The following is a 26142-nucleotide window of genomic DNA, read 5'->3' as shown; positions in this document are numbered from 1 at the left end:
ATTCTTGGGGCTGTCCTTGTACACGGCTAAGAATTAGACTCGAAATGGGTCCCTTCCAACTCAGAATTCTCTGTGAGTCTGTGAACTGTAGCACTTGGCCAGCGTACACACACCGCTTCGTACATCAGTCAAAGGCTGCTCACTCGCAGCCCTCGGTCGCACCTTTGTGGCGGTACAGAAGCCTCCCGGGCGCGCTTTCCCCGAACGTGGCGCTGCTGTATCGCAACCAAGCTACGGCCGCCCGCCTACTGCAAAAGGTGCTGCAGTAAAGCGCCGCGGCACCGCCATCTCCCTGCCGGTGCGCGGAGCACCGGCTGCCACTGCCGCTGGATGCCGAGCCGCTGCCCGCGCTGCGCCGCGCCCCGCACACAGCCCCTTCCGAGCGGCTCCTGTGCACAGATGCGCACCCCGCCCCACAGGTAACCAGGCAACGGCCGGGGAGACCCTGCGCTCTCGCCGCCCTTCGGGGAACGAGAGGATACAAGGCGACAGCTTTTAGCCGCGGCGGCGCGGGGGGAGCTGGGGCCCGCGGCGGGAGGGACATGGAGCTCCGGGCGTGGGGCAGGGACACAGCCAGGCGGGGGGCGGGCGGCCGCCAGCCGCCATCTTGCTTGCGGACGGGTACCCGAAAGCAAGATGGCGCTCGGGCATTGAGCGCGGGGCTGGCGCTTCCTCGCCCAGAGCGGAAGTGACGCTTCGGCGGCGGCGGCGGCAGCAGCAGCAGCCCCCCGCACCCCCACTCCCGCCCCCCCGGTGGATTTTGCTTTTCCCCGCGGGCTTCACGTCTCTTCCTCCGGCGAGACGGAAAATGGCTGCCCGGTTGCCATAAAGAAACGGGGCCGCCGGGAGTCCCGCCCGCCAGGTGAGAGAAGGGCGGAGATAAAGGGGCTGCGTGGAGGTTTGGCGGGGCGGTGGCCCCTGGTTGAGGGGAAGATGGCGGGGGAGCCTGAGGGGGAGCAGCCCGGCCCTGCCCCGCCCCCCCCGCTCCCCCCCCTCCCCCCCCAGCGCGCGGTGCTCGCGCGCCGCGCCGTCCCGCCTTCCCGCGCCGCGTGACCTCGGCGGTCCGCAGCCATTATCCCGATTATCCCGCGCCAGCCGACGGAAAGGGACAGGAACAGGCGGTCGCCGTCACCGCCCTGACGCGGGCCACCGCTTCCCGTGGGAGCCGGACCGAGTCGGTGCCGTTCCTCCCTGCGCCCCGGGAAGCGAAGGTAGAAGGGGAAGCGGCGGTGGGAGGCGGCAGGGGAGCTGCCTTGGAGGTCCTGGAAGCCTGGCGGGATGGGGGTGTAGGGGTATGTGGGGAATGGGCGGCTGGCCGGCCCCGTTGAGCTTGCGCCCCGGGTGCGCGGCCTTTGGCTTTGGGCCTCCTTGGGGGAGGCTGGAAGGCCCCGGGAGATGTGGCTGTGTAACGCTGGTTACGGGAATGTTAAATTTCCCCGTTATCATTGTGGGTGTGACACTGACGGGGAAAACGGTGCCCGAGAGAAAGGATGGTTCCCGGTATTGGATCAGCCTTTACGGTCGCTGGAGGAACTTGCCTTCGGGCATGGCTGTGGTTCAGGCGCTTGTGCCTGAGGTACCCCACGCCTCCCTGCGCCTTTCCTGCCCTGATTGCAGATGCCCGCAAAAGCCCGTGAGGGACCGCAGTGTGTTTTATGCCCCTCATTGAAAGGGGCTATTGTGTTGCCAGTCTTGATTATACTGTACTATGCAACCATTGCAGGATCATTCCCGTTATTTCCCCTTTGCTTTGTAAACCTGCTTTTCGCCTTTAATTCTATGAAAATCAAGTTCTTCTTTTGTGTGTCAAGTTGATCCTTTACGAAGTCAGTACAACCCATCAGCTGTTTATCTCGGAGATGAAAGTTTTGTCCTCAGAGGAACAGTTAAATTTTACTACAGAAAAAAGACGTGAAAGGTCTTTCAAAAAGATGTGAGGGTATGCAAAACAAAGGTGCTCTTGACTCTGCGAGTAGTCACTGCTTAAGCAATGCAAATGTATAAAAATATCACTTAGAATAGTTGTTCTTGGTGTAGGAGGGATTAGTTAAACAGCGTGGAGTTGCAGGAAAATGCTGTCTAGCTGCTTTTCTCCTCCCTCCTCCTCGTCCTCCTCTCTGATAATCATGTTGTTTTGGACAAAAGTGGGGAAAATGAGGACGAGGTAATGGCTTTTGGCACTGAGGTGTGCTCCAGGCATGCATCTGTTTTGTGTCAGGGAAAGTAAGACTTGTCGCTTTTGATGTTGAGTGATAGGCTGTGCTGAATGGCCAGACGAGGTTCAGTGTGTTACATATATCGGTGCTTGGAGCTCGAGTGCCTCTCTCCTGAGCGGGGCTTTAGCGTGCAACCTGTGTGGAGCAACTTCTCAGATGAGGGCTGTGGCTGGCAGAATCCTGGGGGCAGGAGGTAGGAGCACATGCCATGAAGAAGAGCCTGTTCGCATTGAGAATGCAGAAAACTTGAAAGTGGTCGTAGGAATCTAGAAAAAAATCAGCAGGGAGCTGTTTGGAGCTAGAGTGCAGATATTTGAGTGGATTATATTCAGGCTGGTTGTCAAGGAGAGGTAGTGCTGTAGGGGTTTGTGGAATGCCGGAGAACATTTGCAGTTTGTTTACAGGTAGCGGAGGTAAGTGAAGAAAGCTACTGAAGAACATGCTCTGTTTGTCTGTGTGAGAGTTTCTCCCAAAGGTGTTCCGAAAAAGCGCCTTGCTTGCTTGTTCATTGTGCTGGCACTGGCCTCGTGCAGCTTTGTGGTAAATGGGATCTGGGAGGTGATGTGCCTGAAAAGGCAGCTTTTGTCCAGAGTAGTTTTCTTATGGATCACTGCTGCAGCCCACCAAGCACCTCTGAGGGTGTCAGTCTTGGAACAAATGAGTGTGGGAAGACTGCCTTTTCTGCAGCAGCAATTCGTGTAGTTCATAGCAGAGACTGGGGAAACCATGGTGTAAGGGCGTATGAAAACACAGTGTGTAAAACACACACACAAAAATAACAGAGGCTGTCCAAAACAGTATGTGTCCAAAAGCATGCTAATTCCTTTTTGTGTATGGATGCATTTCTCAGTCACTTTGGTTTCTTTGTTTTTTTAGTTAGAGGAGAAACATGGTTTTGTTTGCCATTAGTATTACATAAAAGACAACTAACAGTCATATGATGGATTTGCAGAGGTGATTTTACTGTTACTAGGGTGCTGGTCTTTGACTTAATTTACAAATATTTTGTGTTATTTTCTGTATAGAAATTAATGAGTTGGGGGGGGTGAAAGGCCTTTGTATGTTTTACTGTTTCCATTATATGTCCAGCATATGAAATGGATGAAGTAGTGCTTCCCACCTCTTGTTTGTATATAACAAGATAGTTTGGGCAAATTTGCCAGGGAATTTTAGTATTTGAAGGAATCTAAGTCACCTGTGATCTAAGTAGGATGGGTTTAAGTGACTATAAAATGCGTTCTATTCTTATGTGTGATGTGCCACTGCTAGAGTTGTGGACATTAAAAAAAAAAGGAGGGGGGGAGGTAGAGAGTGGATAAGAAAGCACAGCAGATGTGCAAGCACTGAGTAGATGACTTACAGTGATGTCTCATTAAGACTTTCTTTATTTCTGTGGGTGTATTATGAGAAACTATTACAAATTCTGTGAAATTTTATGAAGACTATCCTATCCCCTTTTGTGTTGTCATGGTTGTATAATCGTCCCGTCTTTTGAAGCTTGAATCTCTGAATGAAAACACATTTTGGCAACAGCTTGTGAATTACTTAAATAAGATTTTTATTTAAATCTACCTGACAGCTCTCAAGTAATGTTTAAGCAAGAGAAATACTGACTACTAAATAGCTATAAAGGAAGGGTAGCTAAACTAATGAATCTAAGAGAAAGCAGTGTTTTGCTAGTGTGAGTGGGCATAACTGTCCTAAAATGTCTTAAACTTATATGTGATGTATAACTTCTTAAATGGCTTAAGAGATGTGTTGTATCTACAGTCTGTGTACTCTGACAAAACCCCAACATCAGTGTTGTACTGAAGACTCCTAAAAATACTATATAAAAGGAATTGGTTACCATTTTCCTCATCTTTTTTATTTTTTATTAAACATAGCAAATGCTGACAGTGTCACTTATATCCTTCTTATTGTGTTGCTTGTGATGGGATAAGCCCAATTGTGTTGTATATCTTGTTTTTGCTTAATGGTTGTACTTGCAGGCCAATTAGTTGAAGACACCCAAAGATGCTGTTGTTTTTTTTCATTAAGAAACTTACCTGGATGTGATTCAATAACTGACAGATGGTGGACTAGCCAATTTTCAGAAAAGTAGTGGTTTCAATGTTAAGTCTTGGTTGTTTGGGTGTGTTTGGTTTTGGTTATTTTGACTTTATATGTGTGTGTTTATTTTAGTGAGGTTTTTTTTTGTTTGTAGTTTTTTTTGTTGTGGTTTTTTTTTTTTTTTTTTTTTTTTAAAGCTGCTTGCAAGTATTGTTAAAAATCTTAAATGCCACCAAGTTTGTTGCTTCTCGAGGCTGTGCCAAGCTGGTTTCAGGGAAGCTTTAAGTTTGTGGTGCTGCCAAAAGAAGCAGTCCTGCCTGGCTGCTGTTTCAATTTCTCTGTGTTGGCCCAAGTGTCTGTGGGCTGTGTAATGAACCATATTAAAAGAAAAAAAAGTTGTATTGAAACTGATCCAGTATGTGGGTGCAGAAATACTTAGACTGGTATAGGAGACATCATCAGGAATGTGAGGAAACACAGGATAGGAGAGACAGAACTGTTTCTTTAAACTAGTAGAGCCACCTTATTCTGTGGAGCTGCAGCACCTTCTTTTGTAAAATCCAGATATTTTTTTAACATGGTGGTGAAATGGTTGAGAGCCAGGCATCTCCTTTCAATTATTTAGGGTGGAAGGTGAGGGAAAAAGAAGTGTGTGGACTAGAGCACTGGTGTTTCAGGCACAGGCCATGTTACCAGCAGTTGTGGTCCTCTCTTAAAAATGCTGGGTGATAGTGACACCTTTTCACATTGTTGATGCACGCATTTGGCCGAGTGTGGGTCTCTTCTTGGAGAGCAACAAATGATGCTTAGGACCTCTTTTTCATTACCCTTCACTGTGCCCTTACTTGACGTGGTGTAGCCACTCCAGCCTGGCCATGAGCAGGAAGAGGCTGTGGGTGATTTCATTTGCTGCTGTGAACCAGGATGTTGTAGCTGTGGTGCTCTGAGGATGGGTACTTTTTCTGTGAAGGTATGCAGCATGTAGGAGCTGACTGTCACAGACAGCTCACACTCCTGGTACTACCACAGTTCTTTTCTAAATTAACTTTAATAAAGGTTAATAAAATTTTAGATTCTTGCATATTGTGAGAATATTTACACGGACCAAAACCACCTCAGCTATGTAGTCTTTTCACTTCTGTTCCTAACTATCAGTATTGTTTGGATAAGTGGGTCTTGTGTGTCAAGGTTTTACCTATTACAATTAAATGGAAATAAAAGCTGCAAATAGTTACATGTTTTTTATTCAGTAGTAAGGTTTTTTTATTAAAGTTCTTTTTTTTTTTTTTTTAAACATTATAGCCACACTCTTCTTAGAAAGCTTAAATGGGAGAAGGGTAGCAGATATGTTTTAGCTGCCAGGGTTGGATGTGGTATAGCTAATGTGTTGTTTAAAAACAGAGAAGTGTGGCTATTTTTCACTTTTGCCAGTTGCTAGAAAAGATCTCTAAGACTGCAGAACTACCAGAGTTTGAGTTGTGGTAATTTAAGATCCTGTCTTCTACTTAGAGGTTTTAAAAGTGAAGCGACTATCTTGTTCCATATCCCCAGGATCTAAAGTCTAAATTAGGATTTGGGATTTCAGCTAACACCAGTTTAAGTCAGAAATATAGATTAAATAAGTATTCATTTAAAATCTCAGCCTGAACTTGAAGTTTGTATTGCTTTTTTTTGTACTAGACTTCTGAATGCCTTCGTTACCCTTTACTGGCTAATACCATCTCGCCTTTTGTCTAGACAAAATCTGAAATGGTCCGATACACTACTGTGCTCCTTCAGAGACTCATGCTTGCTGATGATGAGAAGTAAAAACTTAATCTTAATAAAGCATATATTTTGTAGAAATTGGAAATATCTTGGTCACTACTAGTGAATGGTAAGTGGACTTTTGAAAGCAGTGTTTATGAACACAAATGCTACATTTCTTCTTTTAGATGAAGAAAACACCTATGAACAAGTGTGGAAGTGTTCTTTAGGAGCAGTCAATGTCTTATGCCTTTGGATTTAATGAATTGGATTGTTGAGCTGCAGAATTTCTGAAGATCCAGCCTGTCTGTAGAGAACTAGGATAAAATCCCTGTTTTGTTGCTTGAGTGGAATTGAAAAATGTGATTAATGTTGAGTCGGACTACAAATGTACATAGTCTTAAGGCTTGGAGGTAATTAAAACTGAGGCCAGTGAATAATTCATACATTTGAGACTGATTTTGTTATGGTTATGCTTCATTTCTGCGTATCTGTAAAAGAGCTAGTTCTTGAAGACGTTTGCTCTTTAGGTGAAATTATATATGTATGCATTTTAAAGAAGAAGTTACAGTAGAGTAATGCTTCTGTAAATATTGCAAGAGAAACCTGAAGATAATGCTTTCACCATTGGCCTGAGTTCTCATCCCCATTTTTTTTTTTTTTTTTCAGTATGATAGCGCTAGTGAAGTGCAGAGCTGTGTGCTAGAGCTCCAACTGGTCTAACAGTTTGCCACTGTCCTTTTTGCCTCCCTCTTTCTGGCTGCATACTGTTATTTGCTCCCTAATCCAGTTCAGTTTGGTCCTTCATGAAGCCACTTGGATAACCTAGTTAAATGAAAGTGGTTTCTAGATATCAATATCTGGTCACTGAGGACCTGAAGGCTGCTGTGAAGGTGAGGGTAATGTGTTACACAGCCCTGTTACCAGGGCTGAGGAAGGAGTGGTCATGTATGGAAAGGGATTTGCCACTTGACAGTGTCTGGCTCTTGAGCTGCTCTGGTCTTAGTGTGCATCATCACCAAGTCCAAGAGTAAATTTGCTATTTCTTATGTATTGTCTTTTCATGAGATTAATGTTTAAACCCATTTAACCAAAAAGGTGCTTCCTTTTAGCAAATGTCCGTGCCTTTGACAGTCTCACTTTTTGTTCTGTAGGAATCAGTATTGCTGAAAGCACAGAGTTTTGAAATAATTTCTTCATTGACACCAACTAACACTTTGAGGTAAGTTTAGCTTAAGTCCTTTTTAAATGTTCTGATTGAACTCAGCTATTGAAAATGAAATCTTCTTTTGCTTTCCTAAATTTTATGCTTGCAGTCAGAAGCTACAGTATATAAAACTGTCTTGTAAAGATCAACTGTACTTCATACATAGAATGCAAATAATTTAAAGCTGAGATTGAGTTTTATTATAAGCATTGTGCCTCTGATGTTTGGTTTGATAATTACTTGTAACAGAAAAAAAAACCCCACCAGGTTTTGTTTTCTGTCACTCTTGGAAAATTGGCATGTCTTAAACAGTTTATGTTTGTGAGTTGCTTATGTTGCCTGTGAGTATTGATCCTAAGAGATTACAAGCCATTTTCTGTAAGTTTAATTGAACTCAATGAATTAGAAAATATCTTCAGAGTATAGGTTCTGCAAATTTGCTTTTTAGTGGAAGGAGCCAATAAAAAAGAGCATTCAACACACTCTTCTTTGCCAAGGTAAATAGTTTTTTCTGAGTTACATGGAAGTCTGGTTTAAGTTCAGTTTTTGCTGGGCTGGTTTCAGACGAAGTTAGACCTCTTATACCATGCGAACTCTCATCGGGAAAGTCATGTGGGGCCAGGAGGAACCAGTTGATAGGAGAAAAGTTCATCTGGTTTTCTCTTTTTGGTTCTCTTAAATGTGTCTAAAGTCTCTGTAATTTTGGTAACTTTAAATTAAATTCTAATTTTGTTTTTGTCTTTACATAATTGAAATACCACCCAGGTAATGAGAAAGAATATATAAGAGAGAAAGTGCTTGTTGTGTTGAGCTAGTATTTTTGATACAGTAATTTTAGGCTTTAAAGCCTGTTTGCAATACAAGCAGTAAATGTTTGATTGTTTCTGTTTTAATTATTATTAAACAATGATAATTGAGCATTCAAAGGCCTGAAAATGTCTAGTTACTTGTTCATAGCTTTTATTCAGGTTGTCTAATGTGACACTTTTTTTTTGTGTTTTTTTTTTAAAGCTGGGCAATTTCAAAAGAAAATGGTAATGGGTCAAAGTTTTTATTAATTAAATTGGGGATTTTTAGCCACTGATCCGAAAATAAAAGGAAAAGGTGTGTATTTTTTATGGTTAGCACTAATTCTAAATATCTATTATGACTGTGCATAAGAAGAAATGATAGTTTATTATGAATTACTTTTAGTTGTCATTGATTTATAATCAGTTGTAGTTTTCATAGATTAATTTCTGCTGAAGTGTGTTGAATCCTGTTGCAAGCCATATTGTTTAACTAGTTGTTAAAATCTTTAAGTTGGCTGTGCATTTTACATGTAGGTTAGAAAGCTAAGTTAATCTAAAAAGATGCAGGATGGGCATCTTGAGCAGTGGAAATTTGGATCAGAGTGATGAGCTTCAGTACATATAGTTAAGAGAAATAATGCCTGTGGGTCAAATTAACAGCTGCTGGACCAAATATTTTAGGGCTTTTTCTTTGCTCATGTGAATGGTGCATTGTAGAGGACTGTGAACTCCTGGAGAAGGAACAGTGCATTGGAAATGCAAGAGAACTATAAACCACACAATTGCTCGAATTTTGTTAAGATGTCTGGAGTTACGTTATTCTTGCCTTAATGTGCAGAAATGTTTAATTTTCTGCTTCTTCCTTTCTCCTACAGGATCTGTGTGCAGTTGAATCTGGAAAAAAAACTTTTACTGTTACATTTCATGTTTTCAGAGAAATTGTGTGCACTGCAGCAATGTTAAATTCTCTAAAATGTGGTTAAATTTTTAATTTACTAATAAATGTACTTACATTGTCTCCAAAGCTCTTTTGTTTAGCAAATGCTGTACTTCTTTCTAATAGTGTCATTTTAGTAGATGCAAATTTTGTTAATTTCTATCCTTTACATGGATGTTAAATGGTTGCTTCTATTTTTTTCCCTCCTCTCATTGCTTTTCCTTTTGGGAAGGAGTAGATCTACTGGCAAAAATGGGTCGATCTAATTCTAGATCACATTCGTCAAGATCGAAGTCCAGATCTCAGTCCAGCTCTAGGTCAAGATCCAGATCACATTCAAGAAAAAAGAGATACAGGTAAATCTTACTGTGTGGAAAGATGATTTGGTATATTGTTTCTTGTTGTAAAATGTTTTTCACTTGTGTGATGCTATGGCAGAAGTGAGCCTGGAATCCTGTTTCATTTTAGGCAGTAGGTAAACTATGCTTTGAGTGTAATTTCTGTTTAATTTTTTTCTCCCCCTTTTCCTGTATATCAAGATAACTTCAGAATGGTAATGGTTCTTCATCATTTCTGTCCCATTTGATTCTTCCCTTCCACTTTACTTGATATTTTCTTTGTCTAGTCTCTTTCCCTGTGATTTGTTATTTCTCATTAAACTTTTCATATCTGAAGTAACTTAAGGCTTCAGTAGATAAGGTTTGCTGTATGTTGTCTTCTCAGTTGACCCAGTGTTTTCCTCATCTTACTTACTACCATTTCCCATGAGAAGTAGGTCAATTGAATGTTCACTGCCTCAGCTGCTGCCATGCACAGGCTGCCATATTATGTTGGGGGGTCATGTCACTCCCTGTTCCAGGCTGTGAACCGTGGTGGCTGAGAAACTGAATGCTGTGTTCCAGAGTGGTGATGATCTCTAATGAAATGTCTGGGGAGGCCAATGAGGCTGGTAGTGTCTTAATCACATGATGCCAAGTTTCACAGTCCTTAGCAGTATAGACCTATTTATTATAATTAATTTATTTCAGAAATAATTAGTAAATAGAGGTTGTAGAAGTTGCTTAAAGACTGGGAGTCTGCATCCTTTACCTTCTGACTGCATTTTGAGAAATCTAGCATTTTCCATCAAGGCACTTTTTTTTCTTTTTTTTTTTTTTTCTCAAATTTTCTGGTTGTAAAATGTTAATGTTACTTTTTAATTTTAGTTCCAGGTCTCGGTCAAGGACGTATTCCCGATCTCGAAGCAGAGATCGTGTTTATTCTAGAGATTATCGCAGAGATTACAGAAATAATAGAGGAATGAGACGTCCCTATGGTTACAGAGGAAGAGGTAGAGGGTATTATCAAGGAGGAGGTGGTAGATACCATCGTGGAGGTTATAGGCCTGTCTGGAACCGAAGACACTCCAGAAGCCCTAGGCGTGGCCGCTCCCGTTCCAGAAGTCCAAAACGAAGGTCGGTGTCTTCCCAGAGGTCCCGGAGCAGGTCTCGTCGATCTTACAGATCTTCCAGGTCCCCAAGGTCCTCTTCATCTCGTTCTTCATCCCCATACAGCAAATCACCTGTCTCTTCCAAAAGACGCGCATCTCTGGAAAAGCAGGCAAAGAAGACTGAAGGGGCTCCTTTGCAAGACAGTCCTTTGAAAAATAAGTCACAAGATGAACAGAAAGATACATTTGAACATGACCCATCAGAGTCTCTTGACGATTTTAACAAATCATCAGCAGCTTCTGGCGACATTTGGCCTGGCCTTTCAGCGTATGATAACAGTCCAAGGTCACCCCATAGTCCTTCTATTGCCACCCCACCTAGTCAGAGTTCATCTTGCTCTGATGCCCCTCTGCTTAGCACAGCCCACTCAGCAAAGGACACACCTCAGCATTCCCATTCCATTCAGCATAGTCCTGAGAGATCTGGCTCTGGTTCTCTTGGAAATGGTTCTAGCCGCTATAGTCCTTCTCAGAATAGCCCATTGCATCATATCCCTTCAAGGAGAAGCCCTGCAAAGACAATCCCATCACAGAGTGCCCCCCGTGAGGAAGCTCGAGTGCGGTCATTTTATCCTGAGGGTGGTGAACAGGAAACTGCAAAAGGTGGAAAGTTTATGAAAAGGTAGGAACCAAGTTATAAACCTACCGTTGCCTCTTAAAAATATTGTTAAAGTTTCATCAAGATTATCACCATAACCTTGGAAAATACATTATGGAATGCTAGTAATACTAGTCTGGTTGGAATTAAGCTTGAAAGATACACATATGCCTTTTCCTGCTAGGGTGCTTCAAAGCCGTGAATGTTGGGTAGTAGAGATAGGGACACGTATCCTTGAGGAGGATATCCTTGGTTTGTGCTTTTCCTCTATGGTTTATTATCTTGTACTCAATTTTTACTATTAATAAAAATCTTAATTGGAATAGTGCATCAGACTTGCTGGCTTGATAGTGTTGATACCTCTGTTCAGGTATTTCAGAATTTTAATGCTTCATGTTCTTTGAAATGCAAGTATTCTGGAAGTCTGAAAATGTCAATGTGTGCAATAATTTCTTTAAGTTGACATAAACAGCATCAGTTGGCTAATTGCGTGGTGCAATATGAAAACTTTGTCTTAAATTGCATTACTTATCAAAGAGGCTAGGTGTTGGTATTCTAGTAATATAATGCTGTTGATGTGAAGGAAGTTCAGTGTATATATTCCAATGAATGTAAAATTGTTCAATTTGTTCTTAAAAAGTTTGTCATAGTAGTAATTTTTGAAAGTTGTTAAAGTCTTACTGGCATTAGGCTGTTAGTTTTGAATGTGACTGGTGTTTCAGTGGATTTCTTACAAAAAGAGAGAAGTTACAACCATGTTATATAGGCTTGATTGTAGGCTTTAAAATTAATTTGTCTAGTCAGTGCTTTTTATGTAAAAAATTAATGCTTAGGAGATCAAAAATACAACTTCTCTTGCATTAGATGTGTTAGAGTTGGTGAACATATTAGAATCTGTGTGAACATAGCATACAGATAAGGCAGTGGCTGAAATCATTAATTGGTGTGTCTCTGTGTTTAGGAGAGCTGCCTTCTAATGGTTCCCTACTTGAATACAATGTAGTGAATGCACTAAGCCTGTGCTAGATTGTGGAATTATCTTAGTAATATGCAGGATCTTGAAAAGAATTCACTTTTTTACTGCTACTACTTCAACTCTCTGTAAAAGAAGTGCAAACATGAATTGTGGCCTGAGTTTTCAAACCATTTGAATTTGATGGAAAAAATTACTAGTGTAATGAGAGAGAATGTGAAACTGGGTACTGATTAAGAAAACAAGCAAGTAAATTCCTAGGCATTCTGCAGAAAGGCATTATATTCTTCAGATGCCTCCATTAGTGCATAAATTACAATGGATACAGTGCTAAAGGTGTGCCAAGCATTGCATGCTAAAGTTAATTGCTCAAAGAAATGTATTTTCATCTTCTTCTTAGTGTGGAATTGACACAAAAGGGGAATGCAAGTGAACTGGAATTAATGCAATCCAGAGTTACCAGTCTCTTCTTTGCTATCCACAGGTACACAGATGAAGAGTCTAGAGTATACCTGCTTGATAGGGGTAATACCAGGGAGAAGGAGGCCCAGAAGGAGAGAGGATCAGAAAAAGGGAGGACAGAGGGAGAAAGGGAATGGGAGGAACAGGAAACTTTAGATTTTTTCGTTGATAAAGAGACTGGGAAGGAGAAGTTTAATGACTCTGAAGGGGAGGACACAGAGGAGACAGAGGATTACAGACAGTTCAGAAAATCTGTCCTGGCAGATCAGGGTAAAAATTTTCCTACTGCATCTCACCGGAATGCTGAGGAGGAAGGAACCAAATACAAATCTAAAATATCAATCAAGGGCAATAGAGAGAGCGATGGATTTAGAGATGAGAAAAGTTTTAAGCTTAAAGAGACTGGCTATGTAGTGGAAAGGCCTAGTGCAACAAAAGATAAGCACAAGGAAGAAGACAAGAGTTCTGAGAGACTAATGATGAAGAAAGAAACTCAGTCACCTGAGCAGGTAAAGTCTGAAAAGCTCAAAGAACTCTTTGATTACAGTCCTCCTCTACACAAGAATCTGGATGCGAGAGAAAAATCCACCTTCAGAGAGGAGAGCCCACTTAGGATCAAAATGATAGCCAGTGACTCCCATCGTCCTGAAGTTAAACTCAAAATGGCACCAGTACCGCTTGATGATTCCAATAGGTAAATTATTCCACTTTACAGTGTGGTTCTCCACCTGCCTGCAGTGTTGTTCATATTTATTTAAACTAGTGGTTTCTTTTGTGTGTCTCTTTGTTGTTGATGCATTTTAGACCTGCTTCCTTGACTAAAGACAGGCTGCTTGCTAGCACACTTGTCCATTCCGTCAAGAAGGAGCAAGAGTTCCGATCCATCTTTGACCACATTAAGTTGCCACAGGCCAGCAAAAGCACATCAGAGTCATTTATTCAGCATATTGTCTCCTTGGTTCACCATGTCAAAGGTATGTGTTTAGTTGATTGTACTGGATACGTGTCTGACAAGTTCATTTAAGCCTATTTGCTGTTTCTAGTACAGGATGATTTCAGGCCTCTTCTAATGTTGTGATTTAGCCAGACTTTCTTCCTGTTGAGGTATACATGAGAATAACTAGAAAAATAATAGCCACAGAAACTAGGACAAAAAACCCACAAGCAGTGTAGAGTATAATAGCAGGTATTCTGCGTTTCTGGATAAGTTTTTGATCCTAGGTAGCATAGAAAGTTTGAATTACTACAGTGTAGTTTAAACATACACTGTTCAGTTTTTCTAATTTTATTTTAATGAGTTTACCATAAAACTTTATATTAAATGTTGTGGTGTGGGTTGATAGATGTCTTTGGACTGTAAATAACAATGGCATTCCTTTTGGAGCACCTTAGAGGTAATTTCCAGATTCTTATTAGAAGTTTTTTGTTTTTTTTTTCTCAGTAAGATTTAAGAAAAAAATTATTCTAAATGGTAGTAAAGTTCATTATTTTAGTGTGTTTTATTCCTATACGACAATATTTTCAGGAATTTCACTTACGGAAACTTGGCGGTGGTTAAATAAGCCTCCATTAAATTAGTTATACACTAATTATTTTCTGATATAACAGTAGTGGCTCTTTTCTATAAACACCAAGAAGAACCCTCAACAAACCAAGCATAACAAAAGTCCTTCCCCAAAATGACTGAAATCCAAACCTTTGATACTTTGATATGGAAGCATATCAAAGTAGATATGTTTCACTTAGGTCATATCCTCTGAAGTTTTTTTTATGGGAAAATAGATAATTCCTAAAATCCCCTGGGGATATCTGGAGCGTTCTTTAAATGCTTTTTTTCTATAGCATTTGCTTTATTTCACTGGACTGTTGTCTTGCTGTTGCGTTAAATGTAACTGAGATAATATAAAGCTGGTGAAAGTAATTTGCCGTATCACCACAGTAAAGGGAGAAGTGGAAATGCTTAATTAGGTACCAGTTTCAGTGAGCCTGTCTGTAAGCATTGCTTTTAAGATGCATTAGCTTCTAAAATTGCTGAGATTTGTGTGCTAGAAATATCTGCTGAGTTCAGTTTAAAATCTTGATTTTGTTGACATAATTCAGATTACTAAAGCCAAGTTATTTCCTTCATATTGAATTACTTACAAAGTAATAATCAACGATAATGGACTACAATAATATATTATTTAAAAAAAATATTGGGATACCTGTTTAGTGTATAATGATTTGTTGTGAATGTATCTATTTATTGATGTGTAAAGAAATAAGACTCAATCCAGTGAGAGCTTCTGTAAATTTTTGCTTATATGGTGCATATGTAGGTGTAGGTGAAAATAATACTTGCAGAACTCTCACATGTTGATCACAGAATAGACTTTTTCTGTAAATTTTTTTACGTTGAATGTCTTATAAATTTGACAGCCTGTCTGGTCAGGTTACTAGAATATGTACTGTTATGGTTGTTTTTGAAAGCAGAACATCTCTTTTAAGTTTCAGATTTACTGTGGTCTGTGATCAGAATTTTAACTTTTTTGACAAACTGAAGTTATGTTCATTATTGGTGTGATGCGACCAGTCTGAACAGCTCTTTATTAATGTAGAGCTGAAAATGCCCAGTGATGTTTTCTTTTTCATTGTAACTAGGTCCTGGAATGTGTTTTGAAATGGCAAAATCCATGTTACAAAAGTAAAATAGCTGTTGAAAGATACAGATGCCAAACAGGCAAAGTTGAACCTTCTGTCTTCCTGGCAAAAATGGCATAAAAACAGAATTACTAGCTCAAATTCCTGTGTTTGATGGAATTATGATTGAGGCACTACCCTTGTAGTGGCCGTTTCAAGTTTTAATGGTTGGTTATGAGACAAATGCTGGATGCTGGGCGGTAAGTTGATACAGATGTATGTTGACCTGTTAAGCAGATAGCTTGCTTCATATGTAACATTTCATAGCTCATGACTTTTATGTATTTCTATATTACATTTAAACACATTTGTTGAGCTGGTTTAAAAACTGAGTTTTGCTGTGGCTAATTTAACTGTCTCTGAAGGAAGGAGAAAATTTGTCAGAGAATTTGTCAAGTTTGCCAAGATGCCAGATGCTTTAATGAATTTATTTATGCATAGGTGTGTTAATTGTATCGTTTATCATCACCCAATCAAGAAATTGTATGCCTTTAAGAAAAGAGTTACTAGGTCATTCATGTAGCTATAGAAGCGTACATGACTTAAATGTTTTCACTAATTCTTACTGTAAGTTAGAGATGAGATGAATGGTAAAGTGTACTTGCTGCAAATATTCAGGACTCAAAAGTAGTTTCACATTTTCTTGTGGGCAAAGTATAAAATAATAGTTTAAGAAATTGCTCTTTATTATTAGAGGAAAATGGCACTGAAAATGAGCAAGTCCAGTCAGTAAATGATGCTTGAATTAGATGTGATACAGTCATGGCATAGTAGACTTGCAGTGATGCTATGCGCTGTTATTTTGTTTGGGTTACAGTGTGTGTAAAAATAGGGAAAACGCCACATTTGCTTGTCCTGATAAATTTATTGAAAGTACTGTGGGTTTTGCCTGCTACTTGCCTTTCTGTCAGGAGTAAAATACGTGTCAGTTGAGAAACTAATGAAACAGCGTTTTTTCTATTGTAACCAACAGAGCAATACTTCAAGTCAGCTGGAATGACCCTAAATGAGAGATTCACTGCGTATCAAAAAGCAACTGAAGAACACTGCACCCGACAAAAGAGCCCAGAAATACATAGGTATATGTTAGCTGTATATGCAGATACTTTGTGTTTCAAATAATGTCTTCTAATATTTATTTTGAGAACCCAAAATACTTTTTCTAATCTGGATGAGGTAATTTATATAACTGCAAAATAAAAGAAAAACCCTTCTGTAAAAGAGAACTCATCTGAGTCAGGTCTGGCTTCATCTGTGGTTTTGTGACAGATGTATTCTCTACCTCTGTATCTCATTTGGGATATATTTACTTTTCTCACATGCAGTGCTCAAATAGTGAGGGGCATATGTCTTGAAGATGAAAAGAAGCCCTGTACATGCATCTTTCTTCTTCAGTGTGAAATGTTCCATCTCATACTACTTTAGTTTTTGTGTGTGTTAATTTACAGCAATTTTGTGAAAAATCTGAGAATCTAAAAGGTAAGAAGGTAGGCATGCAGATGTAGTGTCTGATCATGTGCTTTAGTTTTATGATGCAGTGTACTATATTTGTGTTGCATGTGAGGATACAGTATCTAACTTCACAATTTCCTTGTTAAGAATTTTTGACTTTACAGCAAACTATCATAGTGCTGCTGGTTTCTTGGAGGGGGTGGGCTTTCAACTGCCTACGTATAGTGGTCCTTTTGAAATAAATCAGTAAACATTTTTTCTGTCTTCCAAGCTATACTTAATATGAAACATCAGTCTGCCTGTTTTCTGTATTTGTGTTTTTAGCATTCTTCACACAGAACAGAACTATGGGTTTTCATTTTCAGTCTCCTTCTGTATTCTGATGGTGAGGTTTAATAATACAAGAAGTTTATTCTATTGCAAAAATGCCTGGTTTGGCAGTTTTCTGTTGAAATGAAATGTCTGAGGCTGTTAACAGTCATGTACATGTATGGCAAGACACTGCTTTTATTTTACATTTAGGAGGATTGACATCTCTCCAAGTACCCTGAGGAAGCATACCCGTTTAACAGGTGAAGAGAGAGTCTTTAAGGAAGAAAGTCAAAAAGTAGGTTCTAAGTAAATGTCCTATCTCTGCTTCTAAACTTAGTCTCATTTTAAATATCAACTTCATCTCTGGTTTTCTGGATAAAAATACAAAATTATATTTATTGTACTTAGAGTACTTTTATTTAGAATTTTTTTTCCTGTGAGTTAAACATGTTACCAAGAAGCTGGTTTATGTAGTGTGATTTTGATATATTAATAACATGGTACATAAGGTCAAGTGTTTTGCCATGCCTCCTTTCTTCTTGCATGTTTTTTGACCAGTAAGCTGCCCAAGGACAAAGAATAGGTTTGGGGCAGAGGGAAGTACCAAGATCATCAGTGAGCAGTGTGGTTGAACTACAAAGGTTGTTGTGCTCTGTTTAAAAACAATTCACCAGAAGAAATGAATACTTAATTATCTCTTCAAACCATGTATCGTTGTGGTCTGTATCATCAAAAACTGGACACCAATTGGCTTGATGGGAATGCTTGTTTAAAACTGAAAACTGTTCTTTTTTTAGATGTAGCCATTGCATGTAAAGGGCAAAGTCAATTTGTGTGCTGAAATTTGTTGAAAAATAGGTAAATTCTATCTTCTTACATTTTAATTGATGCACAGCTTGCCTTTTCACTGAGATTCTCTTGATGTTTTATTTCAATATTGTGTTGCAAAATATATATTTGTTTCAGGGAGATAAAAAATTAAGGTGTGATTCTGCTGATCTTCGGCATGACATTGACCGACGTAGAAAAGAACGAAGTAAAGAGCGAGGAGACTCAAAGGGTTCCAGGGAATCCAGTGGGTCAAGAAAGCAAGAGAAAACGCCAAAAGATTACAAGGATTACAAATCTTACAAAGATGACAGGTAAATATTTGAAGTCCCTATAGAGGATTTTAGCTTCAAATTAGCCTTTTGTAATTGTAAGCTTAATTGCTTTCAATTTTCAATGTATAATGGATCATTTAATTTTAAACAATTAAAATTATTTGTTTTACAGCAAATATGTATTATCTGTCTTTTACACGGCTTATGGTGGATGAGGACAAAAACTTTGGAATAGCAAGCTAACACTGAAAAAAAAAATGACAAATTAATCTGTCCTATTATCCAGGCTACATCAGGAGGTTGGACTTCAATGCAGTACATTTCTATAAACAGTTTGTGTAAGAACTTTGGTTCGTTATGCTTGATTCCGCACTTTTTCAACTCATAACACCCAGAGTATGAGAATTTTACTGATACTTAGGTTTTAACATGGGTGAGAAGGGGAATTTCTAAATTTTTGTCTAAAGCCAGTGGGCTGTTTTAAGAAAAAAAAGTTAGCATATCTCAGTGGATACTGTGTAGAAGTGGTAAGAGTTACTTCAGGTATGACCTTTCTTTGAATAGAATGCTAAAATCTTGTAAATTGGGTCAAGTTAATACCACTGTGGGGTTACTAAAAGTTTTGCTGTAGGATTTTTTTCCCTGCTTTGTACTGTATAAAGTGAATTTTTACTTACACTTCCTGTTTCCCATTTACTTTGACTTTGGTATCCACATTTTCTTCCACTGGCTAATTTCCCTACAGCCATCCATGTAGGGAAGCCCATACCATACCTCTTAACAGTGTGCAAACTGAACTGTGTCAAGTTACTCTAAAACTGTACCTTGAGGGGCTTTTCCCTTTAACTTCTGTTTTCCTGCCTCAGAAGAAAGGCAGATCTTAAAAGTAACAGCATCTCTTCATGGCATCAAAATCTAGAAAAGTTGTATCTTACAGTTTGCAGACTGCTGCTTTCCAACTCACCAGCAATAATATGCATTTAGTGCACTTAAATCTGTCAGAGGAGGCTGGAAAGTGGAAATATACTTCGCCTTAATATCTCAAATATGTAACGTGTGACTTTATAACCAGAAGGGGGTTAGTTTTTCATAAAATATAGAGACCTGGTTTAGTATAGCATGTTACAGACTATCTAGTATGTTTAAAATAGCACATAGTATATTTTTTTATTTTTCAGTAAACAAAAAAGAGACCAAGACCGTGCTCGGTCCTCCCCATCTTCCTCCCCATCTTCTTCTTCATCCAGTTCTCGAGAAGAAAAGGATTGCAAGAAAGAAAGAGATGAAGAGTTCAAAACCCACCATGAACAGAAAGAATACTCTGGTTTTGCAGGAGTCAACAGGCCAAGAGGCACCTTTGTAAGTTTTTCTCCTATTCTTCCCCCAGATTATGAACACTTGTCCAATGGCAACAGTGTAACAAAGTAAATGAGGGAGTGTTATAGTGCTTCATGTTAGGCTAGACTTGAGGTCTTTATGTGATATACCAAACTTGAAATATTGAGTCTCTTTTTTTTTTTTTTTTCCCAGCACTCTTCAGTAGCAGTTCAATGATCTGTAAATATGCATTAGCATGACATTAGAGATCCTAGCATAAGGGTCTGGGGAAAAAAAATTCTTGATTATTCCTTGCTCTTCTGTAATAATGCTATTTCCTAGCAGGATCTGAAAATTCACTGTTACGTAAATTTTAAGTCTTGGGTCCTGATACATCTTAGTTCCCTGCAGCTTCTGTTTTTCCCTCTCATGTTTGGTTTGCTTTTGCACTCCTTTGTGTGTAATGTCTGCAACTTTTTAAATAGAGAATGGCACATAATTAAAAATAAATGTCAGCCTTGAAACAGCTGTATTGAGGAGATGGTATACTTGTTATTTTTGTGCTTCTTTGGCTTGGACTAGCCATTGAGCATGAAAGTTCATTGATCTACCTCTGGAATGTATTTAAACATTGTGATTTGGAAAGTGGCATATTGACCACTATAGCCTTCAGAAAAATCTTAAACTTTCAGATTCCATGTTAATGTAATTATTGATGTATAATTGGGAAACGTAGATGCATTTGGAAAACTAGGAATTGATAAAGAAGGCCTTGAAAAAGATAGGGAGCACTTAAAAGCACCATACAGCCCAAACCAAAAAAAAAAACCCCAAAACAACCCACAAATAGACACCACACACCCACCCCCAAACAACACAGCAAAATAGACCTCCAAACCACAGCTAAACACGCAAAAAAGTTCAAGTTCCATGTAGGATGGGAAAAACTGTTCTACATAGTAAGTAGGAGTAATTTCATACTTCAACAATAATTCCTTAATGTAGCCTGTAATTAAGACCAAATAATGCTAAAGTGCAGTGTTTAGTATAAGTGTTTAGTCCTGCAAAAAATAAGTTTTGTACTACACATAAGGGTGTCTGAAATGCATGTTGCATGTGCCAACACTTGAGGCTTGAATCCTCCATCTAAAAAACTGTAGCTACCTAGAGGAAAATTCAGAGTTCTAAATTTCTAACACTAGAAGCGCATCATTTCCTCCTTTCTTCTTATTTTTTATATAATTATGCTATAGAACTATGTGGCATAAGTATATAAATCCCTGGATGGTATTTATGGCATCAAATATGGCTGTCAGCACAATTTCTAGCTATAAATCCCTGGATGGTATTTAGGCATCAAATATGGCTGTCAGCACAATTTCTAGCTATATAAAATAATGGCACAATCAAAACACAAGTTAAACAAAAGAGAGCTTAAAACTCTATCTCCTCTCAAGGAGATTTAGTGGGAGAAAACTTGTAATTGGTTGAAGCCTTCCTGCTTTATAAAACCAGATTGTATGTATTTTGAGAGAGGTGCTACTTTACATGCAATTGAGGTAGATGGGAACTGGAAAATTAATAGATTCCTACTAATTTAATTGCTAGTGACTGCCAATTTGGTCTATGCAGTGATAACAGGTTAATGATCCCTAACAACATACATGGTCACACACAGGCTTTTAGAACAAAGTGTCTGAGCAGGTGAATCTAAATAGGCCAACTGCTGACTCAGATCTCTTTAGGGATACATCTTGGATGGTATCAAAAAACACAGACCAGGTAGTGTAGGAATGTGTTTGTAAATACAGGCTGTTAGTGGCTCCATTCCAGTGAATACTCCTTTGCTTTTGGAGTAAATAAAATGCTTTGGTTTTGAATCTTTCTCCTAACAGGAAGCCTTGGAGAATGTAACATCATCCCTATCCAGCAAGCTAATGTTAATTCAGCAATGATTTTTCACTAACTTTGGCTGGTACACAATTCTGTTGGATTCTAGGCTTCCCATACATAAGCATCATGAACAGTTTTCAAATATGGACACAGAAATAAGGATAATTAAATTTTTTTCAGTGGCAATGTCATTCGTATCTATATCTGAAAGAATTCTGTGTAGCAGCTCTGTTTAAAGTGAGTTCTATATAGAAAATATACACTTGTCTTTTTTGTGGTAGTCTTCCTAATAAACAAGCCCATAAAGATAACACCATAGTAGATTTTATGTCCTGTAGTTCTTTACCTGAAAGGTGATTTGGTAGGGGGAAACATTAATAAAATGGTGAGGAAAACTGTAGATGTTTTTCTTAAACGGAATCTGATCACAGGACTGAATACCAGGAAATGCTGATACCTTTTTTTTTTTTTTCTCTTTTTTAATCCTGTTGTAATTCTGTCTGCCCGCCTGCCCTTTCCCCCAGGTTACTGTTTGTTGTGCCCTAATTTTGTAAAGCTGTTGGAAATAAAGAAAGCATGTCTTATTTCCTCCTTTGTACAGTTAATCTATCGCTTTCCAAATGACTCTCCAAGCAATTTTTTGTTTGTTTTTTTTTTCCTCCATAGTACTGGATAGTTCTTATGAGCCTTCTACAGATTGTTTTACAGTCCATTTGATTTCAGAGTAATTTTAAATCTGTCCAGCATAAATTCTGCATTAGAAGTTTCAGAGCTTAGTGGAACTAACTATGCATAATAGTTCATTAATTATATATATTTTTGATCTATGTTTATGAAGCATGCTTATTTTTAACGAATAAATTAGCTTCCAGTACTGTTTTCGTACTATTACTCTGAAGATACAGTTCTGTGTTTTTAAGTAGATTACTTTTGGAAATTATGTTCTGTAGTAGCTGCAGTTTTTGCAGTCTTATCTTCCCAAACTAACCTTCTTCCCTTTGATGAAGGATATAAACTCATTTAATGTTTCTACAAGCTAAGTATTTACATGCTGAGATAACTGTATACATTACTACTTAGTGTATTCTGAGTTAAGGGTGGTTTTTGGTGTGAGACTTTCTAGCTGTCCTGGGTCAGGGCAAAAAATTGGGAGAGAGCCCCCCAAGGGGTTCCTCTAGAAAGCAAATTCAATTGGTCCCTCCCCCAAGTGGTTCAGGGGAGGGAAAATACCTCCTTGGAGAAAAGTGGAAAAAACTGTTTATTAAACAATAAAACCTGAACAGTATTAAACAATAAAACTTCTTGCTGCTCCAAAAGAGATGACAAGCTCAAAAAAGTCCTCTCCCTGGGTTGCAGCTCGGCTCACTCAATCTCTTATCAGTTCCTCTGTCTCTGGATGTGCTGCAGCCACAGGTGCGAGCTGCTGGTGCTCTTCTGGTGTTCAGTCCCAGAGCCGGTTTAAACAGGTCCAAAGAAAAGGAAAAAAAAAACCACAGTCCAGGGAACTTCTTTGCCTCAGCTAGCTAAAACTAACTAAAAGCAAAGGAGAGTTCTGTCCTGCTGTCTGTCCATCGCAGACAACACAGTCCAGGAGCAGGAATGTGGAGGAGTGAGTGCAGTTTCTGGAAACAAACTTCACACTTCTTCTCTCTCCCCTTCGCTCTTGGAACAAGTCTTAAAGGTGCAAAACTTATTATCCAACATAAACAGAACAGACAGCTGGGGATACAAGCATCATATAGCCAACCCAGGACACTAGCCATTTTAAAACCCCAGTAATTCATTATAAAGAATATTTAAAAACACTCCTTTTAACTTTAAGCATTGCTGCTCTGCACAGTACATACTATTTTACTTTTTTCTGAGGAAAGAATTTACTCACTTGAAATGTAATTTGGCCTAAGGTACATTCTTGAATCTCAGTTAAAAATGCTTGAATTGGTGGATATACTCCTGTGAAAACTGCACTGTTAGTATGTATTCCAGAATCACCTTTTCATAAATGATACAATTGACTCCATAAATAACCTCTCTTTTCCCCCTGACAGTTTTGTCCTTGTTTCAGTCTAGCTTTCCTCCTGGTTTTTATCTGTGAACAGCTTCAGAAGCTTCTTGTGACCTTTTGTTCCAACACACTGGTTTACTAGCAGTCAAATTTCTTTTCAGTGGTTGTGGGTGATCTTATGCCAAGAACTCCAATGTGTTTCAATTAAGTTTAATAGAATAATTATTTCAAAATGAATGCTTGAATGTATTACTTAAGGTAGTATGTAAATTTGAAAATGGTTTTTCCACTTGCAGATACTGTAATTAAGCATGAAAAGTATTAGAGAACTTGAAGTCTACTTTGTGGTGTTATGTAAATGGATTAAATGACGTCTTGGTTAATCAGTTTCGAATTAGGGGCAGAGGAAGAGCCAGAGGAGTCTTTGCTGGAACAAATACTGGTCCCAGCAACTCAAATACTACTTTTCAGAAGAGACCGAAGGAGGAGGAATGGGATCCTGAATATACCCCAAAAAGCAAGAAATACTTCTTGGTGGGTGTGGAGAACTCGATGTCTTATGCATGCTTTTCTTTTTTTTTTTTTTTTTTTTTACCTTTCTACAAGCGTCGAAGTAGCATGCATGTATGGACAGGGTCGAGAGTAACTGTGAGAGTATCAGGGTGGCTGTAGTGGTTGGTTCTGCTTATTTTTCATCTTTCTGCAGCAGGCTGGCAGTAACAGGCCTGACACAGAATTTATCTCCAAAATTTTCTTCAGGGAGTGGGCAAGAAGGCAGGTTCAGACAAAATTTATTAAAACCCAACTTTAGACCAGAAAGGCTTTGTGCTGTGTTTTCCTGGATTTACATCTGTATAACATTTGAGATTTGTCTTAGATTGGTTTGGAAGTCTACAGAAGTGAAAGATCAGGAAAAGCTTACAGTATTTGTGGATTTTCATAGGCATACTCTGTTATGAGCAGTTCTTTCCTCTGAGTACTGTGATAGTCATAAGAAAATCACCACAGTTTTGATGCCTTTTCCCATCTGGATTATGAAAGGAGGACCCTTGATGTAACCACTCTTAAGTAGTGCAGTACATGGGATGTGTGGCCTCTGCTCCAGTTATTTCTGTAACAATGGAAACTTTGAAGGATATTGTTTCATCATTGAAAAATTATAAGTAATGAAGATCAGACCTTCTCCTGTAGCATTATAGCTTGTCACAGATATGTTAACAGGTAGCTAAGAAATAATGCAGCCACAATTCAGATATTTCATTAAGGAGTTCCGGCTTCCTAGATATATCTAAACTTTTCTGATCTGTAAACAGAGATGTGATAATCTATTAATGATATTAGAACAATCAATTTTAGCTATTAAACTTGAATTTCTAAAAATATTTTAAATTAAATAAGCTGCCCTTCAACTACTTCTGTGTAATTGAACTGCATTATATGGGTGTGATGCGTGTTTAATAGTTCAGACTTCTTTCCAAATCACAAGTTAAAAAAACCATATGTTGAAGCAAGTGTACCTCACCATTCTAAACAGAAACTTTTTTTATATTAAATAATGGTTTGCAGATTTCATGCAGTGTGTGAAATGATTGTGAGAACATACCAAACTACATAAGGCTGTATTTGGTAGCTAAACAGCAAACTTTAGGCTCATTAACCAGAGAAACTCAACTATTGTTTGGTAACATTAGACTTAAACAGTTTGAACTTAAGTTGCCCTTAAGGTCAGATTTTCTGAAATCTGGAAGAAAGTCTGGGGCAGATTTTCTGAAAACTGCCTTCAGTTACCTCTTCTTATGAAGTATAAAGAATTCCCTTTGTGCTAAAGTAATCTAGCACTTTCCTGGAGCTTCTTTTAAAGTAACAATTTTTTCCCCTCAAAACTAGTAATTCTTAATTATGACTGAGTCTAAGTTACAGATAAGTGATTTGTTATTAACATTTAAGTGGACCCACAGTGAATAAGGGCTCTTCAAACAATTGTGTTGTGTTTTGAGTTACAGCATTATGCCTTTTTAGAATAATAAGAATCAGAAGAGAACTTTTTAACAGTTACTTTGTTTTATACATTTGCTATAGCGTACTAACATTATGGGGTACATTTAAGGGGTGTCTAACCTTACTCTTTTTCTGGTGTTATTGTAGCATGATGACAGAGACGATGGTGTGGATTATTGGGCCAAAAGAGGAAGAGGCCGTGGTGCTTTCCAGCGTGGCAGAGGGCGTTTTAACTTCAAAAAGTCAGGTAGCAGTCCGAAGTGGACACATGACAAATATCAAGGGGATGGGATTGTGGAAGATGAGGAAGAAACAATTGAGAATAATGAAGAAAAGGACAGACGCAAAGAGGAAAAGGTAAATCGTTCAGTGAATTTCAGATTAGACAAGATAGTTCATCTTGCACTATGCCAAGTAATTGGCTGCATGTAGGAATCACTTTAAAGGTTTTGGAGTTTGATTATTAACAGTTTACAACAAGACTGTTTTCTTTCTTTCCACAGGAATAACCCGGAAGAAAGTTGTAGCTGAAAGAGCAGCTCTTGCACCACCCACACAACATTTTTAATATGTTTTTTTTTTGTTGTCAAATGAATGTAAGCATTTTACTTAAATTTTACTGTTGGAAAGTAGTTTAGAGAGATTGTTTTCGTTTTAAGCCTTTAGAAAAAAATCATGATATAGTAAACTATGTTAATGATCGTACAGGTAGAAAGTAAAATATTTGTAACAACTTTTAAGAAATTTTACTGTTTGTTATATGCAGTGTAATTCTGCTTTGTCCAAATATATGGTCAAGTACAACTCTAAAAGTTTTGATTCTCCCCTATGTCTGTGTTTTATTCTGAAGTAAACTTACAGCTCTGCACACCTGAAATCTTGGAGCAGCATTTTTTATAAACTGATTACTAC

General features: G+C 38.8%; 1 protein-coding gene across 14 annotated transcripts; it reads left to right on the top strand.

Moving 5' to 3' along the window:
* Window positions 1–336: 336 nt before the first annotated feature.
* On the top strand, window positions 337–26107 carry BCLAF1 (BCL2 associated transcription factor 1). 14 transcript variants are annotated; one of them, XM_053972281.1, is made up of 14 exons: window positions 773–862; window positions 7169–7236; window positions 9182–9305; window positions 10155–10403; window positions 10503–11060; window positions 12494–13165; window positions 13276–13445; window positions 16124–16229; window positions 17125–17209; window positions 17881–18056; window positions 19196–19376; window positions 23620–23766; window positions 25378–25587; window positions 25734–26107. In XM_053972281.1, exons 3-14 carry the CDS (start codon window positions 9202–9204, stop codon window positions 25737–25739), a joined length of 2664 nt encoding a protein of 887 aa, XP_053828256.1. In that variant the 5' UTR covers window positions 773–862; window positions 7169–7236; window positions 9182–9201; the 3' UTR covers window positions 25740–26107. The 14 variants fall into 14 exon arrangements, 12 of the variants coding, with proteins under 12 accessions (XP_053828252.1, XP_053828256.1, XP_053828253.1 ...); XM_053972279.1 differs by adding an exon at window positions 6006–6144 and having other exon boundaries at window positions 805–862; window positions 9188–9305; window positions 10155–11060; XM_053972273.1 differs by adding an exon at window positions 6006–6144 and having other exon boundaries at window positions 805–862; window positions 10155–11060.
* The last annotated feature ends 35 nt before the right edge of the window (window positions 26108–26142 follow it).

Source organism: Vidua macroura, chromosome 3 (genome assembly GCF_024509145.1).
Source record: "Vidua macroura isolate BioBank_ID:100142 chromosome 3, ASM2450914v1, whole genome shotgun sequence".
In the NCBI taxonomy this organism is placed as follows: domain Eukaryota; kingdom Metazoa; phylum Chordata; class Aves; order Passeriformes; family Viduidae; genus Vidua; species Vidua macroura.
Note: the sequence above shows the minus strand (reverse complement) of the source record. Positions and strands in the feature narration are given on the sequence as shown.

Coding starts and splice junctions, on each gene's coding strand:
- BCLAF1 (XM_053972277.1), top strand. CDS start 9,202: ATGGGTCGATCTAATTCTAGATCACATTCGTCAAGATCGAAGTCCAGA. Junction 16,230..17,124: donor AAGAGCCCAGAAATACATAG/GTATATGTTAGC, acceptor TTTTACATTTAG/GAGGATTGACATCTCTCCAA. Junction 18,057..19,195: donor AAATCTTACAAAGATGACAG/GTAAATATTTGA, acceptor TTTATTTTTCAG/TAAACAAAAAAGAGACCAAG.